The 18,204-nt window shown below is 31.8% G+C and overlaps 2 protein-coding genes across 2 annotated transcripts; both read right to left on the bottom strand.

Annotated features, from left to right (window-relative positions):
• Positions 1-257: 257 nt before the first annotated feature.
• LOC125818050 (UDP-xylose transporter 1) lies at positions 258-6,002 on the bottom strand. The gene is made up of 8 exons (XM_049497557.1): positions 5,890-6,002; positions 5,119-5,239; positions 3,506-3,690; positions 2,523-2,590; positions 2,280-2,412; positions 1,831-1,992; positions 982-1,254; positions 258-350 (listed from the first exon to the last, which is right to left on the bottom strand). Exons 2-8 carry the CDS (start codon positions 5,237-5,239, stop codon positions 273-275), a joined length of 1,020 nt encoding a protein of 339 aa, XP_049353514.1. The 5' UTR covers positions 5,890-6,002; the 3' UTR covers positions 258-272.
• A 2,497-nt stretch (positions 6,003-8,499) lies between these two features.
• Positions 8,500-16,115, bottom strand: LOC125818278 (uncharacterized). The gene is made up of 15 exons (XM_049497822.1): positions 16,002-16,115; positions 14,861-14,971; positions 14,643-14,754; positions 14,435-14,557; positions 13,296-13,400; positions 12,557-12,640; positions 12,304-12,419; positions 11,776-11,877; positions 11,546-11,659; positions 11,351-11,407; positions 10,108-10,174; positions 9,956-10,009; positions 9,704-9,778; positions 8,911-8,946; positions 8,500-8,824 (listed from the first exon to the last, which is right to left on the bottom strand). Exons 2-15 carry the CDS (start codon positions 14,878-14,880, stop codon positions 8,726-8,728), a joined length of 1,164 nt encoding a protein of 387 aa, XP_049353779.1. The 5' UTR covers positions 14,881-14,971; positions 16,002-16,115; the 3' UTR covers positions 8,500-8,725.
• Between the last annotated feature and the right edge of the window lie 2,089 nt (positions 16,116-18,204).

Below are 18,204 nucleotides of genomic sequence, written 5' to 3'. Positions count from 1 at the left end.
CTTCACTTAGATATGATGTAAAATTTCAAGACAATAGGGGCATATCTAGAGAAAGTGGTGTAACAAAGAATTTTTTGTAATCACTTTTGTGTACATGTAAGATGTAACAAAATACAATCTAGCAAATGACCAAATATTTGAACAAATTAAAGGAGTAGGGTATTTTATGAATCAAAAATCATTTACATCAATCTAGTGGAATTGATGTCTCTGAATTTAAAAATAAAAAGTTACTTGATCTCGAAAAATATCTTCATTTTTAACCCTAAAATTTAAACAAGGGAGTTGTTTTCTTTAACTTGTCCATTCTTCCCAGCTAGAAGCGGTGCAGTGGTATCTTTCTCTTTAACCTGACATGACAATAAAAACGTAAGTTTAGAGTGAATAAGGTACAACGATTTTTTGCACAAAGTACAACTATTTTTTGCACAAAGTACAACATCCTTCAAACCACCAGAAGAAGGATAAATGGAGAGAAATCGGGCAAATTTTACAATTTGTCACTTTACAGGTCATGTAATTAAAAAAATAGACACTATCATGGGGTTTCAAATTATTTCAAGTGAGAGTCAGACATTATCACAAAGTTTCACCTATTAAATTTAAAACTTCCAGGTGTAGTGTAACTTTAGCATGAACAAGGTTCAATGATTTATTGCACGAAGTATAAATATCCTTCAAACCGTCGCGAGGAGAAGAAATGTAGAGAAAATCAGGTAACATTTACAAAATAGCCACTTTGCAGCCCATGTAGTTGCAAAAAAAGCCACATCATTGAAATTTCAAATTTCACATATGAAACTCATTGGAAACCGTGTAGTTGAAAAAATGCCACTATTATCGAATTTCAAATTTCACAGATGAAACTCATGAATAGTCATGGAGTTTCATTTACGGAATTTAACACTACATGAATTGGTTATTTTTTAAATAAGGTTGAAAAGTGATCAGTGAACGCTATTTCTACGAAAAAAAACTTACTTGGGCAATGGAAGAGTGGTCTCCAACTTGTTTCCTTTTTGTTTCATGGACACAAAAATAGGAATATAATCCCATTCCAATAATGGCCACAAGAATTCCAACAATGTTTCTTGAAGTGAAAGGATCATGTAACAATGTATAGCCAAATCCAAGAACCAAACATGTCTTAAGGTGGCCCAACACTTGATATGTAACTGGTGATGTCTTTCCAATAACTAAAAATGTACTGAAATTCACTGATACAGCAATCAAACATGATAACACTATAAATCCCTACATTTGAGAAGACAAAAATGCAAAAAAGTTAGTGTACGAACGAGATATCCAGCAATAAGAGAGGAAATCCCGAGTACTTGGTCATGATCTCAGATCTATCGAAGGTAGATCGAGGCGAATCTTGAATTTAGATTAATAAATCTGATAATAAGCGTTATTTCAATATTTTTACACTATAACAATCCAAAGTGTCCCATTTTTTTTTAAAAAATAACCCAAATAAATTTAGCTAGTATAATCACTATATAATATGTGTATATACACTAAATGTATTTGATATACAAATGTTATACATTGTATATACATGTCTGCTTCAAAAGGTTTCGACTAAGCTCATATAAATAGTTCTAGTAGGAATTTGGACATGAACTGAGTGGTATATGAAAAAAAAAATAGTATTTCAAATTGAATATGAAAAATGTCATTTAAACGTTGAACTTGTGTTTGGACATGCATTTCAAATTTGAATTACTCATCTTCAACAACTAACCAAAAAAATCATTCTAATGTATAACCAAAAAATATTTTTTTTGTTAAAAAAAGAGTAAAAAAATGTGAATAGTTTTTTCTTACCACAACAATAGGAGAATATTTGTAGGCAAAAACACTTTGTTTGGTGAGGAATTGATCCACCACAGGCCCACTAACAAATAGTATAGCTGCTTGAAATGGGGCTGATTGATACAATAATTGTGTAGATGAGATGTTGAGCCTCTTTTGAATTGTGTTTGTAAGCTAAATTGGAGAGTTAAGGTCAAATTATGAAGAATAAAAAACACAAAAATGTTACTTATAATAAGCAAATTTGTACTATATAATATAAATTCATGAAATTTGTAACCTGAAAAATAAGATAGATCGAAATATCTTACAGTATATACATAACAATTCAGAACCTAATAAACAAAGAAGTTATGATTCCAAACTCATACTAAAAATCCCGAATCAACACCTGTCAGTATATATATATATAATCCAGATAAATATTTGAGACAAGTAGAGATATATCATCAAAAGGATACAATTTGTCCAACACAAGTTGTAACAATGGCCAGAAGGGAGAGAATTGTTCCAACAAAATTGAGTTGAAGATCAGTAATGGAAGCAATGCCAACTCCAATAAGTAGAATGAATAATGCAAATTTAATATTTTGGCTGCAAATAAGTAAAAAAAATAAAATTATTAATGAACCAAAAAGAGTACTAATTTTTAGTTTTTTTTTTATTAGTGGAAATTAAAATATAGAATAATGGATTTAATTTACCTGAATTGTTTTTTCAAGAAAAGGGTTTCAACTAATACTGTAAAAGGTATAATTGCAAGCTTTGTCATCTGCAAACACAACATAATAATCATACAAAGAAATGTTAGGCCTTATTTTTATGTTTCTTGCAACTTATGAAACTTTTCGATTATCAGTTAAAGATTTTTTTTTGAGTAAACGGAAAGCCTTATAAAAAGAGTGATCAATGGTATAAAATTTACCAAGTTATTGCAAAAATTAGACGGTAGTCTAATATTTTATTTGTAAGATTGAATAATATATGAGCAAATATAAGATCCAAATCTAATATTATTCAGAAGTGCAATTTTTCATAAATGTTATATTTTCCCAACATAAAAACATACAAAGACATTGGGGACCTTATTTATAAGTATTGGCCAAATTTAAACAATCTGATGTTTTATAGGTAAGGTTGAATAATATATAAGAAAATATCATCTCGAATCTAACATTTTTTAGAAGCATAATTTTTCAAAAAGGTCTATATTTGCACAACTTCAAAATAAAGACAAAATCTATTTAGTAACTTTTTTAAAAGATACTCCCTCCGTCCACAATTGTTTGGCAGGTATACTAAAAATAGATGTCCAAGATTAATTGTCAATTTAAACAATCAAGAAATAATTAGTCACTTTTTTCCAATTATGCCCTTAATGATTGTGTAGTTCAATTGAAAAGTTATGCGGACTTTTGGTACTCTTGATATAGTAGGGTTATATTAGTCAAATTACACCTTGTATTAAATTTTCCTTGAGGGATGTGCATGACCTTACCCTGACAAACAATTGTGGACGGAGGGAGTATTTGCGTAAATTACCGTTATGACCAGCTATATTTGACCTATCAATACTTTGGACAGAATGGAGGTGAATCATTTATTGATTCTATTATTTTAACCTGTTCAAATTTAACCAGACATGTTTATTTAAATAAATGTAACTATATTATAGTTTATATTATACCTGGTAGAAGCCAATGGAATTAAATCCAAGGCTAAGGTTGAGAAAGCCAATAGATACACCATTTAATATGCCAAAGAGCATGACAGTCTTTATGTCAATGGGCTTATTCTCAAAGAAATTGAATTTGAGTGCCACATGAAGTGTGCAATAAGTGACCATCAAATGCCAACTTGTTAATGTTGTGGCTAAAATAATAACAAAAAAAAACATTACTAATCAATGAAAAATAAATAAATAAATAAATGATACTGAATATGTATGAATATTAGCATTTTTAGTTCCTCAAATATCGACAAATTCTATTGTTGATTCTTGTGATTTCTGATTTAACAAATTAAACTATGTTGCTAGAACTTTTCAAAAATAGCGACGTACATGTGTCAAATCCTCAAAAGATGTACTACTTTTGTAGGATTACGATATACACCATCGTCATTCTTGAAAAGATCGAGCAACATAACATTTAGCATTCTCTTAGTTGACAAGATCGGGTGCATTTTTCATCCCTCAAACTCACTAATTTAACAAATTATTAAGTTCTAAATCATTCAACTAAAGATGTTTTATAATTCTAAAAATACTCTAGATTTCACAAAGAGATTCAAAACACACATTTCAGTTGATTGATTAACTAAACATGTTTAATTAAATATTATTTCATTGATAACCGAGGAACAAAAAGTGCAATTATCCCATTTTAAATAACACAACTAACCTTTTAGGTATGCCAACTAATATTTGTTTTATATATCATAAGATTATACATTTTTTTTTTATTGATAAAAAATTTCTACCAAATGCTTGAAGTGCAAGTGAGAGGAAAATGAAATATCACCAAAGGGGGAAACCAAGATTAATCATCAAGGCTTTGTTGCCAATAACAAATTAGTAAGTTCTAAATCAATCAATTATCGACGTATTATGTTAAATTGACGTTGTTAATTCATATTTGAAGATGATATAATTTTTAAAAATACTCCAAAATGTCATATATTTCCTATATGAAGAGATCAAATACACATATTTCAGTTAATTAAAGGTTAAATAGATGCGCGTTTAGCTAAATATTACAAGGACTAAAACTAAAATTCATCAATTATCCCATTTTAGAGATTTCAACTAACTTCTTAGGTATGCAACAACTAAGATATGTTTTATATTTTCATGTTATTTTATTGAAAGTTTGGTGAGTACTATGATAAAATTATATATTTTTAATTAAATAAATATTACAATAAAACAACAATAAAATATTTGGTGAATGAGACAATGTGGAGTCTGATGAAATAAAGTGTATACATATCTTATTTTTATTTTGAAGAGGTAGACAAATTGTTTCCGTTACAGTAACCTTGACACAAGTAAAGTATTTTCATAGCAATTTTGAAAAGGAAAATATATACGATAGTAAAGAAGACATGACAACTTAACATGTAACAACATCTAAATAGTGCAGTAATCTAAACACAAAAAAACAACACATAATAACTAGATATCGAAAAACCAAAAGCTATATAGGGATAACTGATAATGTTAATACTACTGGTATGAAAGGAGAAATCGAAACGATAAATAGAGTGCTTTATTAAATAAAAATGAATATGAAATATTACCAAAAGGAAAACCAAGATTACTCATCAAGGCTTTATTGCAAATAACAATGGAAACTGATGATGCCACTGATAAAAACAATGCTCCCACCACACCCAACTGAAAACTTGTCATTTCTCCCATCTTCATCAACCATAAAAAAAAAAATCAGAAAGAAAAAAATTGGACAATTTATAATTTATCATACTCTAAAAAAAACTATATGATAATATAATCTAGTAAAAATCACCATCGAGGGTTATGGTGAGATGTAGGAGATCTATCTGTTCTAATTAGTCAGAACTCTCGAGTTCTAGCTAGCCGCTTGTAGGAATGAAAAAATCTATGTTAGGAGTGTTTCCTTTATAAATGAGTCATACAGACGTGAATTTGAATTAATCGAGTGGTTTTCAGATACTTGATGACCGATATTTCTAGGTCTTAATTAGGTTTATACTAATTATAAAGGTGAATGAACCTAAATGATCTAATGGAATCATAATATAAAAACAAGAACATGAACTTGTGAAACTTATATAAGCTAATAACTTAATGTCTGCAAAAATTTTTTATAAAAACTTTTGTATATCTAAGCACACAATGACAAACTACTAAAAGAATTTGAAATTTTCGATGAAATTCATCAGAAATTGGCTCGTTGAAAATATTTTAATTGGACTTTTCGTCTGAAATTCAATATTTTTTAATGACTTTATAAATTTTCAATTTCTGTCATACCAATAGAAAAAACAAAAACAACAACATGAAATTGAAAAAAAAATGTAATTAATTACCTCTTCAAAATTGTGATGATGTTTGATTATACAACAAAAAATTGAAGAAATAGAATGAGATTTTTTTTTTCTTTTGTTGGGTGTGGAGTTGAATGAAAATATATTGGTGCTATATATATATTAGTTAATTTTAGATGTGTGTTTGGTTTTCAAAGGCCTAACGGTTTTTATAAGCAAAGCAATTATTATTTGACTAACTTTAGGTTAACAAATCAATATTTTACTACTAATCTACTATGTTTTAAGGGATCTTAATATTTTTAATCAGACAAATAATTTTTTTGTATATACGTAATCGTAATAGTTTGTAAAAGAAATAAAAAGATTAGAGTTATTTTATGTTAGTGAACTTTGTTGGGGTTGTTGCGTAGTGTAAAAGTCTCATTTTTTTTTAATAATAATGATTTTCAAGTCAGTTTATATGTATTTTGAGATTAATTTGCCACGAATAGCAACTTTTGTGGTACGTTATTTAGAAAATGACTGTTTTTTAAAATTAGAACAGTCCTCACCTAGTATGAAGTTAAAAATATAAAGTTAATACTCATATTTCAGATTATTGTGTCTAATTTTTGAAAAAAACGTTCAATATAACGTACAAAAAATAATATATTACCTGGTATAAATATGTCTATACTTCAATTATTTTATTAGATATTTGCTCCCACCATGGACAAAATATTTCTGTCCATCAAAGTTTAGACATATATTAATTCAACAAAAATCCCTTTCAAATTAATCCTAAGATACTGGACTAACCATTCACACAACAAAACAATATTTAAAAAATATATATATTATGAATAAAGGTTATGCATGTATTAATTAGTACTTTTTTTTCTTTTCCCATTTTTAATTTTTTACAACTAATACATGTATTAGCCTTTACTTAACCTCTAAATAGATCTCCTAACAAGAAACTTTATACAATTAACATGTCAATGACATGGTTTTATTTTTATTACATTAACCTAACAATGAATTAATTAAATATGAAGTTTAATTGGTCCAAAATTAAATAACCCTCAATTATTTTTTCCTTTTTATAATTACACTGAGAGAGCGAGTGATATTTTATTTTTAAAAAATTGTTGGCTCACCTAATTAGGAAATAAATAAATAAGTCTGAATTTAGAAGCCAGAAAGGTGAAATGAACATTTCAATAATATGTGACAACGTACCTGCCAATACAATGTGTTTGGTGAGAATAATAAGACTTTAATTTTACTCCAAATATGACAAATATCCAACCATGGGTGGGTCGGATATTTTATCTGTTTTTGTTTAACTCGTTTTCGATTTACTTATATTCAATCTGACTTGCTTGTTTATTACTCCTATCTAAAACTAAAGCTCATTAGCAAAAAAAGAAAAAAAATATTCTTTTTCCGTGTCTTCTTGAGCCAAAGGTCTGTCGAAAATAACCTCTGTATGAGTTAGGCTGCATACATACCACCCTTCCGACTTATCAAACCCTACCTATAGAATTACATTTGACTTGTTGTTATTGTTGTTACTCCACTAATTAAATTTGGAAAAATGCTACATGATAATAATAAAACAAAAAAAGTTCTACCTACACGTTTATACATTATATATTGATTATACACTTATTAGTTATTATACACATATTTATATATTGAGTATATATCGACGATAACTACATATGGTTACGAAAGGTGTGTGAATTATTATTTTTATTCCGTCCAACTAAAAATATTAAGTAAGATCTTAATATAAAAGAAGTACAACTTGTATACTCTGTTGATGTGATTGATTTACGTCCATAATTATTGTCTTAATAATTTTAATCATGCTTTCTAACATCTAGGATTAGTATATTAAGCTGTCAATTTCTTTAATTAAAGAATATTTATTACTTAACCATTTCTTTAATTTTTCATAGTTTAGACTAATATAACTAAAATATTTTTTGTTCGAGGTCCAACATAATGCAAAGATTAGTGTATGATTTGGTCATGTGTTAGGTAGACATCCGTGAATTAGCTTCTGAGGTTGAGTAGACTCAATTTAACAATAGAATATTTATGAGAAGCTTCTTTTAATTTCTTTGTTTCAAATTTGTGAAGAACTCCGTCATTACGATATGTCGATAATAGTGGTGAAACCAGGAAATTATAACATATTTTGAAATGTTACTCATGGAAATTACCTCCTTTTATCATAAAACTAGAAGCATTTCTTACGTTAATGGGAATCATAGTTTAAAAATAAATGATTTTTTTTAATGACCGTAGTTTCTGGACCAACTTTCGCGCACTCGACTAATTCCGCAAAATACCTGACACATCCCACCATCAACATGTGCTAATTAAAAATAAACAATTTTTTTAACCCTATTTGTGCTAATTATTTCTCAACGAAGGGGATTCAGTTAACTCTAGACACTTCTACATGGAATTGACGGATTGGTTGAAGGAGAACCTAGAATTCAAAAGGGCCAATGAAATGGCCACAAAAGCCTTGTATTTAAGTGGAAAAGGATAAAGAAACGTGCTCATTATCCATCGAGTTTCAAACCGTCTGCTACTGGCCCTCAGAGATTTCTCAATTATTCCAAAAAACAAGAATTAAATGCAGAAAAAACATTGACTATAAACCTTGTGTATCATCTATATGCACCAGAAAACTTCCAATATCTAATGGTTTTAGCATTCACTAGCTACATAGAATTTCACTACACTAATATTGAAATGAAAAGATCATAAAAAGAACAGATACTCAGAAAAAAGAATAGGCAACACCACCTAGAAACCGAAAAAAAGGAGAGAAAATAGGCGAAAGAAGCAATGTACAAGACGTTTTGGAGGCGTGTTATACTCGAGTTTTTCCATGCTGGGCAAAATACGCTTTATCTGCATTCGATAAACGATCTTGGAACATTGCCCATTCGTTTCTACATCTCTCTCTTACCTAGAAAGAGAAAGCAATTCACTAACAGGAGGCAAATGAATATCATATTTAAAATAAAATTGGAGTGAAGGAATCGATATGCTTACCCCTTCCCACGGAGCTTTGCCATTCACGGGCTGACCCTGTGATCCAAGAAGTCGAGAACAGTGTCAAAAATGAAGCAGGTACAGCAAATATAAATGAGTATATGCCAGTCACGTTACCAAAGAAACGAGAACTACGTGTAACCATAACAAAGAAATAGCAAATATAAGTATACAACTCAAGAAATAACCTAGCGGGAGCTTCAAGCTCTCGTTACATATAGGATTAAACTTGTACCAAAAGCAGCATTCTTTCTCTCAGTTAGCCCCTAAGTCATATTCCGCCAGAAAGACAAGAAGCAATATTTATCAAATTTAAAGCAGAAGTGACGATGATATATCTTTTTAACCTAAGTCTAGGACTAACAAGTAGTAAGGGATCAAAATGAAATGGTTTTCAAATTTTACTTGTCAAAGGAAAAAAGAAGTGGGATAAGGTTTTTGGCTTTATTCGTTTGAATTCGACTGCTATTATTGCTAATGAACACTGGGCTTCAATCCGCATTATCTCAAGGACTCAGAAAGGTGAATGCTTAGGATGGCTATTCCTATTAGAGGGGGCGGCAAGTGATTGAAGCCTCGGTAATCAGAGAAGGGAACTGGTCAGAAAGATAAATGCAGTCATACAGATATTATCCTTTCAAAGAGCCAGAGAATTTGAATTCACAAAACTTTAGTTCATAATCAACTTGGACAGGATGATACTAGTTGCTTAAATTACGGAAATGTAATTGACAAACTATTAATCTGTATTCTAGTAACTGCCATAGGTTCCTTGAAGTTTCAATTGACTAACCTGATTCCCAAGAGAAGGAATAACTTGATGCACAATCCACTGTGAATCTACCACACCAATTTTTTCATGAGCAGGCTGCGCCAAAGCATTAACATTAAGATTATATTAAAGGGTCCACCATACTTTAGATCAATAAAAGACTCATAAAAGAGTGAAGAAGACTATTAATTTCCATGTCTCCGGTGTTATCAATGTTCTCCAGGTTCAGCTCTCCCTCTTTTACAATTTTACCATGGGAGGAGAACTACTAACCTCTACACATCTTCTTAGTGCAAAATCCAATCCCCATCCATGCACCAAATCATTCTATAACCAAAAATCAAGTCAAAGTACAAGCATCAGTGTAACGTTATAGAAATGGACACTGTTGAGGAGATGGAAGTGATACCAAGTGTAGGAACTACCTGAATCAAATGCCAAACACATCGCCAAGCTTCTCGAGAGAATACAGGAGCCATTATTTCCACAAAACTGTATATAAAAAGATAGACCAAGATATTAACTATAAGTTGCACGATAATAATAAAAGGCATTGGAATATTCTGTTGCTGATGAGTCTTGTTTAATCAATTTTCAAAAAGGAAAAATTCTACATGCAACTCGATTAGATCATATTGTATATCTCAGTGCTACACAGCAGAATTAGGACGTCTAGTCATACTCAGGAAAAGATCTTATCTAAATTTCAATCTAACATCTTGTGAAACACATAAAAAAAGGTACAGCCAATGGCATGCTGTTCTACTCGTAAAGTGAAAAATTTCTTTCTAGAATAACATAAAAAGAGTAAAAATGACTTAAGCAGTCTTTAGACTAAAGAAGAGCTAGTCCAATAATAACCAAACAATATAAAATCTTGGACCCTGCCCCTCCATCCCCACAACAAAAAGAGGAATGACAAAATGATAGGACTAGAGCATAAAATCCAGATGCAACTTAAAATACTAGCGGATTAAATACCCAACACAAGACTAGACACGTCAGTCAGCATTTAAAAAAAAAAGAGGGATACATCAGTCTGCTATTAGATCTACTCTTGCTTGATGAAGCACAAAGTTGCATATCATTGCCTGTCAGGATAACATATCTTAACCATGTGAAAAATGCTCAATAGTGCTTCGTTACTACCTTAGCTGGAGGAAATATAGCTTGATGGAAGTGCATAGCCTTACCAAAGCTGAGGTTGGGGGTTCAAGACCGTCTTTTTGCTCTTGGCTTCATGTAAAAGGTCAAATAATTCATTGTGATTTAGGCAAGTAAATAGTTAGGCTCACTCTAGTTGAAGATGCACTAAACAAGTTCCACTTTAATGATGTTGCTAAGACTAGCTGGACCGGAGAGAAGCTAAGAAATACGTGCTTAGTAATACTAATGATGGAAGTGAAACTCACTAAAGCACATGTTTAGTCTTAAAGTTACATACCGTCTCAAAAGAAAGATAATATAGGTATATTACTTGAGTTCTGATTTAGATCAATATTGCTGAACATTAATCTATTTTAGTATGTGCATATTTTCAGAAAAGAGCAAAACCAAGCTAATAATGTTATGAGCACACAATTGAGGGGTAGACACGCCAAATTGTACCCAGCGGTTTGCATACATTAGATAGAGATAGAGAGAGAGAGAGAGGGAGGGAGGGAGTACGCTGCACAAGGAGGCAAATGTGGATCACTGCACCAGCCTGGTTTCTCTTCTGTATCCCTGTTTACCACCAACACATGTTAACTTTCAGAGTGGTTCCATCCAAATTAGGGACGAATATTATCAAAGATGAAGAGAAGTTCCCCCCTGTGTGTGTATGTTTATTTTTTGGTGGGGGGTTAAACACAATGAACATACTTGTGAACTTCTCTGTCACCCCTCCTCTTAGTCATCTGCCATGTGAGTCCATTGTTGGGTTCAAGACCAGGCTGAGAGATGTCTAGACCATGTTTCTTAACTAGTTGCATATATCTGCCATATTCAGGTGACGATATTCATATGGAAGAAGATTATAAAGACACCAAATACTTATTTTCTGATTGAAAAGAATGAGAAATCATGTGACAGAACAATGGAAAGACACCTACTTCTCTGCATTGAAGTGCTCAACTCCAAGATCTTCATCCCATATAAATATGTAATCATAGGCAGCTACAACATCTGGATGCAGAAACCTCTTTGCATACCACCTGTCATAGAAATTAATAACAAATTATGGATACAAAGGGATTGGATTTAACTTGTATACACTAACAAAATTAAAAACTTCTACACTGTCAATATATTTTAACCTGTTCTAACATGTAGCCTGTCTTACTTTTCAGGTTATGAAGACCACTTTTTATGCACAATTACATGTATTTATTTTTTGTGGCCTGATAGTGAAAATGGTTTCACACTATCAGTGTATATAAAGAATCAAGAGGATTAGTTATCGTATGCAAACAACAACATTCTCGTCATTTTACATGTTCCTATACATAGAGCCAAACACGCTAATAAAAAGGGACTTCCTGAATTAGTAAGAGTTCACTATCGCACATTATTCTTGAAATCTTGAATAAAAAACAGAAGAGTTGGAATACAAAAGGTAATAACTAAACTCAAAGTCTTACCATTTTGTCTGCTTCTTAACACTGATGTGAACTGCACGCTTGGACCATTCAAATTGATCCCACTCGGTTGTTCGACCATCATAATGGAAAAGCAAAATTTGGAAATCCTCTGAAAACTAATCCATGTATATATAAAATATAAGACTCAGTATATGGAATACAACGTCAACTGTCAAGAGAAAAGAGAAATAAACACTAAGCTCCATAATATCAATATAATATTTATTCGGTAGAATTGCTTCATTGCTGTCACCTTTTTAACAGCTGAGTCAATGTTGTACTTCTGATCCAAACCAACCGTAAATGTAACCAAGTACTTGGGCTTTTTTGTCAGATCCTGAAAATACCACAATTTTTCAACAAAACCATAGCCAGAAGAAGCACCAACTAAAAAAGACAATTTTGAATATTGAACACAGTCCCTTCTCAGCCTACGTTCTAGTCCAATCCGATAATGATTGGCCAGAAACTGACAGAAGTTCTACTAATGTATGTCAAAAAGTTGACACTAAGACACTGCAGGTCAGAACAGGCCATAGTACATAAAGTTGAACGCCAGTTCTAAAATGCACATATACTCCTCATGTTCAGTATCCAACTGCTTATTTTTTAAGGAGCACAAATAAGCTAAGTTGCGCGGACTCTTCACTTTCGATGCCGCACCCGTGTCGGATTCTCCAACAATACATCAGTTTTGGCGAATCCGACACGCACCACTTGACATTTTTGAAGAGTCCGAGCAACATAGCAAATAAGAAACCAAAACTGACTAAGAAGCACCATTGCAAACATTAAAGTATCTAACATAAAGTTTGTGCCATGAAGGGCAATGATATGATTACAAGAACAGCTCATGAAGAGCAAGACAGTTGCAGATTCTTTCTCTTAAGCAGACACAGTAAAAGGTTTCATAATCTATTCAACTACCACACATTCTTTTCTTTTTTGTTAAATCAGGTTAAACAATATCATAAGAGATATTTGATCCATACCTCACTTGGTTCACCCCACAACCTTCGCAAATAAAAATCTGATTCTGAGACCACAATCCCTGGTGGCAATGACTCCGCGCCGCGAGGATTTGATGGGACATATATCTGCAAAAAGGAAAGCAACCCATCAATATTTCAGAACAAATGTCTACGTGCTCCAGATCCTAAATCAAACCATGGCAGTTAGAATAAATATCCTACGCCATCTCCCAATGCAAAATAATCATGTACTAAGCATTTATGTCTCCAAACTTCTCTTTATTCTACAGGAAATTAGAAAAGCTTGTCACAAAGCAAACACAGAAAAGTTTGGCGGCTTCAGATATGAACCACACATACTACCATAACAATGCACCATTGACCCAGTAATACTCAATGTTTCTAGCTAATTTTATGCTACTACTCCCTCAATCCAAATTTCCATGACATAATTAAGTTTTGGAAACTAGGCTGACATTTGATAAGACAAAATGTTTCCCAATAAAAAGCAATTTCCTTTGAGAATGTTTTACAAAAGAAACCACCTTAATTCTATCTGTTATAATGGTAGATATGACTGTAGGTGGGGGAGAGATTACTGGTATTTAGTTCTATTCAGTTCTGGCTCAGACTAGACCAAGTCTCATAAACCCAAACAGTTCTTTGCCCAACTTTGTGTGGACCAAGAAAATGTGTATTCCATCTTTGAATATTCAAAATGATACTTAGCAAATAACAGGACTGGAATGAAAAGAACAGAACAACACACTAAATTGTCTTTATATGAGAGATTTTTTTTTTTGAGATTGTATATGAGAGATATATTACAAATACAGGAAATTATATGCAACAGGGACAAAGGGCCTTTAGTTTCATAGTAACTGTTTCTCCAACATAATGCTACCAGTACACTAAAAATAATGAAATTGGCCAGGGCATTTGGTCTTATACCTTTTATTGGTTTCGGGAGCTAAAACAACTGTATATGCCACAACACAACTCAGAAATAGCTAAAATTACCCCCATCCTCACCCTCCAACCACAAAATGGAGTTAAATGTTATTTCCTCCCACATGGAGTCCCTAAAGCTATTTCACCATACAAAATATAGTCATTATAACTTGTAATGATATTCCATCAATCAACAATGAAATAAATACCTTTGGTGTTAAAGGAGTACTACCAGAACCAAGATTCTCCGGGAAAGTACGCTCTATAGCACGTCTATGATCATCATTGAAGGCATAATCGAGAGTTGATATTAGGCTTGAAGGTAAATTAATCTGCAAATGACCCGAAGATTGTAATGAACGAAAAAATTGAATTGGTTTATACCACAAGAACCATGCAGGCATTGCGCTAACATACCTTAGTTAGAGAAACAGAAGGAAAAGAAATCCCAACAAAGTATCCAAACACCATTCCCATGATAGTGGTTATAACAAGTCTAGTACTATCATTTGATCTTTTGAAAGCCCCACTGCATCAATAGGAATAACAGAAAGAAGGTGATTTAAGCTAAATGTGTTAACGATAAGCTCAACTTTGAAATTCTTTAGAGAGACATGCAAATATTGCCTACAAACCTGCGGTAAGGGGTTCCCATTTTCACAAAAGTTGCTCAACTCAAAGGTCACACACTAGGCAGAAACCAATTCCTTGAGCATCCTCCAGTTTCAGAGAGCAAATTCACATGCCTGAAAGTTTAAATCCTATTAGTCATGGGACAATAAGTCACACATCACAATCACTCAAAAGAAAAAAGTCACACCCAACACCTAAATGATGTCACCTAATCTTTTAACCTGACATTGTGATCAATCGCTAGTAATGTCTTGGCAAAAAGTTCTATTAAAAAAATGTGGAATCTAATAGCACATGATCCATAACTATACAGCACACCGGGGAAAAAAAATTTGGACAACCATTCTCCCAAAAACTCAATCTCTCAATTCAATTTACTAACTAAAGACTCCAAACAAAACCAGCTAACGATCCTTATACTCTGGCTGGATAAAAGTTTTACAATAAAGACATATTTCCTTTCATAAGCAAGTTATGTTTCTGCTGAAACTTCAACAACATGAAAACAAAAACCTTTAACTTTAAAGTTACAATTTTTACACAACAACAACAACATACCCAGTGTAATCACACAAATGGGGTCTGGGAGGACCCTCCCATGTGTACACAACCTTACCCCTAACTCGTGAAGGTACAAAGACTATTTCCGATAGACACTCAGCTCAAGTAAAAAACATAAAAAAAAAAAAACAAGTGCGTAAAACAAATACAAAGTTACCATTTTTACAATTTCCTTAAAAATGGGGTTAACAAATCTTGCTTACTGATCTCAACCATAAACCTCCAACATCAAAATTACAAATATGTATATTTTTTTAAAAAAAAACCTCTACTCTCCTATAAATATTAAAACAAAATGAATCAAATTAAGACTAAACTATCAACAATGCTGCTGACATTCAATGTGAAAACTGAAAAATCCATTCTTGACATAGAAAAAAACTCTCAAAAAATGTAAATAAAATTCTTAATTAAACCCTTTTCGTTACCAAAAACACCCTAATCTCCATTTCTACGATCATCCATTTGAATTTATTTTTTTAAAATCTTCAAATTTAACTGTTAAAACCCAATAAAATCAAATAAATGGGCATTAAAAGAATCGTAAATGAGAAAAATAAAACTAGGGTTTGAGAGATTTACAGGTTCCGCCGATGGGTTTTCACGAAGAAGAAAGATAGATCTTCCTAAGAGATCGGGTTCAAGGTTTTCGATTTATTGGGGAAGAAATGTTACAAAATTTTGAAAATAAAATAAAATATGTGTTTTGCTTTGAAATTATGAAACAGAAAAAAAAATGAAAATGTCTTTTTTCTAACTTACTATATTATCCTTTGTGAATTATTCTCTCCGTCTCAAAATAAATTTTATTTTAGCTTATTTCACGTCGTTCCAAAATATAAATGTCTCCTTTCGTTTCATTTCATATTATTCGACTCATTTTGAGTTGATATAACTTTTAAGAGAACTTTTACTATTAGAGATGTATTTTTATTAATTTAAAACTTATTAATAATAGTATTTTATGAGGTTATTTATTATTAAAGGTAAAAGAAAAAAAATATAATAAAATCTTCTTGATTTTTTAAATTATCGAGTAAACTGAAATATTTATTTTTGATATAGGGTCATCTAAGAAATGAAGGGAGTAAATATAAGGTAAGTTTATTAAAGTTATCCTTGTTTATTCGATATATCTCGAAAATTAAGCGCTATAAGAAAAAGTGTTCTTTAGTATATATATATATATATATAGACTCTTTTTCTTTGGATAGTTTAATAAAATTTGCTACTGAAATATTAATGCAATATTATAGTGCTTAATTGATAAACATGGGAGAAACTATCAAAATCTTGATTTTGTCAAATTAATGTTGAATAAGATATGGATGTATTCAACTTTGCATGACAATATTTATATATTTCCCCCCTTTTATAATAAAATGTATACATCAAATTAGACATCGAGCTAAAAATATTTTACTCTTTTATCTTTATGGTGAGCCTGCTATTATATTTTGCGAGTGTTTTATGTGTAATTTTTTATAAGTTTTTTTTAACTATGTTGCTCGAAGTCTTTAAAAATGTCATGGATACGTATCGAACTCTCTAGATATAGTGTATTTTTTAAAGATCCGAAAAAGATACGACTAGTAAGATAATGATCTTTTTTTTTTTTTTTACCGTGGTTTCCGGGCGTCGCTTTGCGAACCCGACTAGCTGTACCCACCGGGTCCCGCTGTTTCAAGGCGGGTCCACCACGGTTAGTTCCACGGGGCCCTGGAGACGCGGCCGGTTTGTAATGCCTCCAGTGGCCCTGCTGGGGCTCGAACCGGCGACCTGAAGGACTTTGTCCCAGGCCTTTACCAGCTGAGCTACCCCTCAGGGTTAGATAATGATCTCATTATTTATGAACATGAGATGACATTATTATATTTGCCAACATGCTTCTTTCATGTTTTATCTTCCATAGCAGATGCATTTAATTAACTTATGTTAGGTAAACCATCTATATTTTTTGAAAGCAAAAGCACAATTTCTGGATTATTTTGAATAATAAAATAAAATTGTGTCATATGAGGTCTGCCCCACTCTGCTTAACATTGTACTTTTTTTTTGAGACTTTAACTGCCAAGTTTCCATGTTGGTGTTAGTTGGTAGGACTCTTTCACTCACTAGATTCGGATGTTAGTTTAACTTTTATGCATTGACAATGTATGTTATATTTCAATTGTCTTTCGTTGATTAAAAAGAAAAAAATAATGAGTTTATGTACCAAAAAAAGAAAAAAGAATACTCATTATTTGGTTTTTTGGACTCTCAAGCATGTTTAGTTTATAACAATTGATATCAGAACAGATCGAGCAATACTTGAGGCCGTGATTCAGAGTGTTGGTTAGGTGTTAAAAGACAAATACCAATAGATTTATGGGCCGAATGGGCTCTCCCACCTCATAGACTACTAGTGTTTTGGGTTGGACTCACCTATTCAGTCGGTAAGCCCAGCCAGTCCGACCCGACCCGACCCGACCCGACCCGACTCGACTCGATCCGATCCGACCTGACCTGACCTGACCTGACCTGAGATGTTTTAGTTACAAGGACATGTTGATTGAAACATGAGATTTTGTTGCAATGACATGATAATCTCAAACCGTATGATTTGAAGTCTAAAAAAAAAATTTGTAAGAAAATGAAAACTATTAATGATCAAACTTCAAAAGGCAATGTTAAAAATTTGTGAGTGAATTTTTTGTTTGATTGATAACAAAGAGGATACAGAAAGCCACTTTTGGCTGCAACAAAATAATGTAACATGGAAAATAAAAAGAATTGTAATTTGTAA

The sequence above is a fragment of the Solanum verrucosum genome, unplaced genomic scaffold (genome assembly GCF_900185275.1).
Source record: "Solanum verrucosum unplaced genomic scaffold, falcon-dt-bn FXZP01000253.1, whole genome shotgun sequence".
In the NCBI taxonomy this organism is placed as follows: Eukaryota; Viridiplantae; Streptophyta; class Magnoliopsida; order Solanales; family Solanaceae; genus Solanum; species Solanum verrucosum.
The sequence above is the reverse complement of the archived record's forward strand: the minus strand, read 5'-3'. Positions and strand labels throughout refer to the sequence as shown.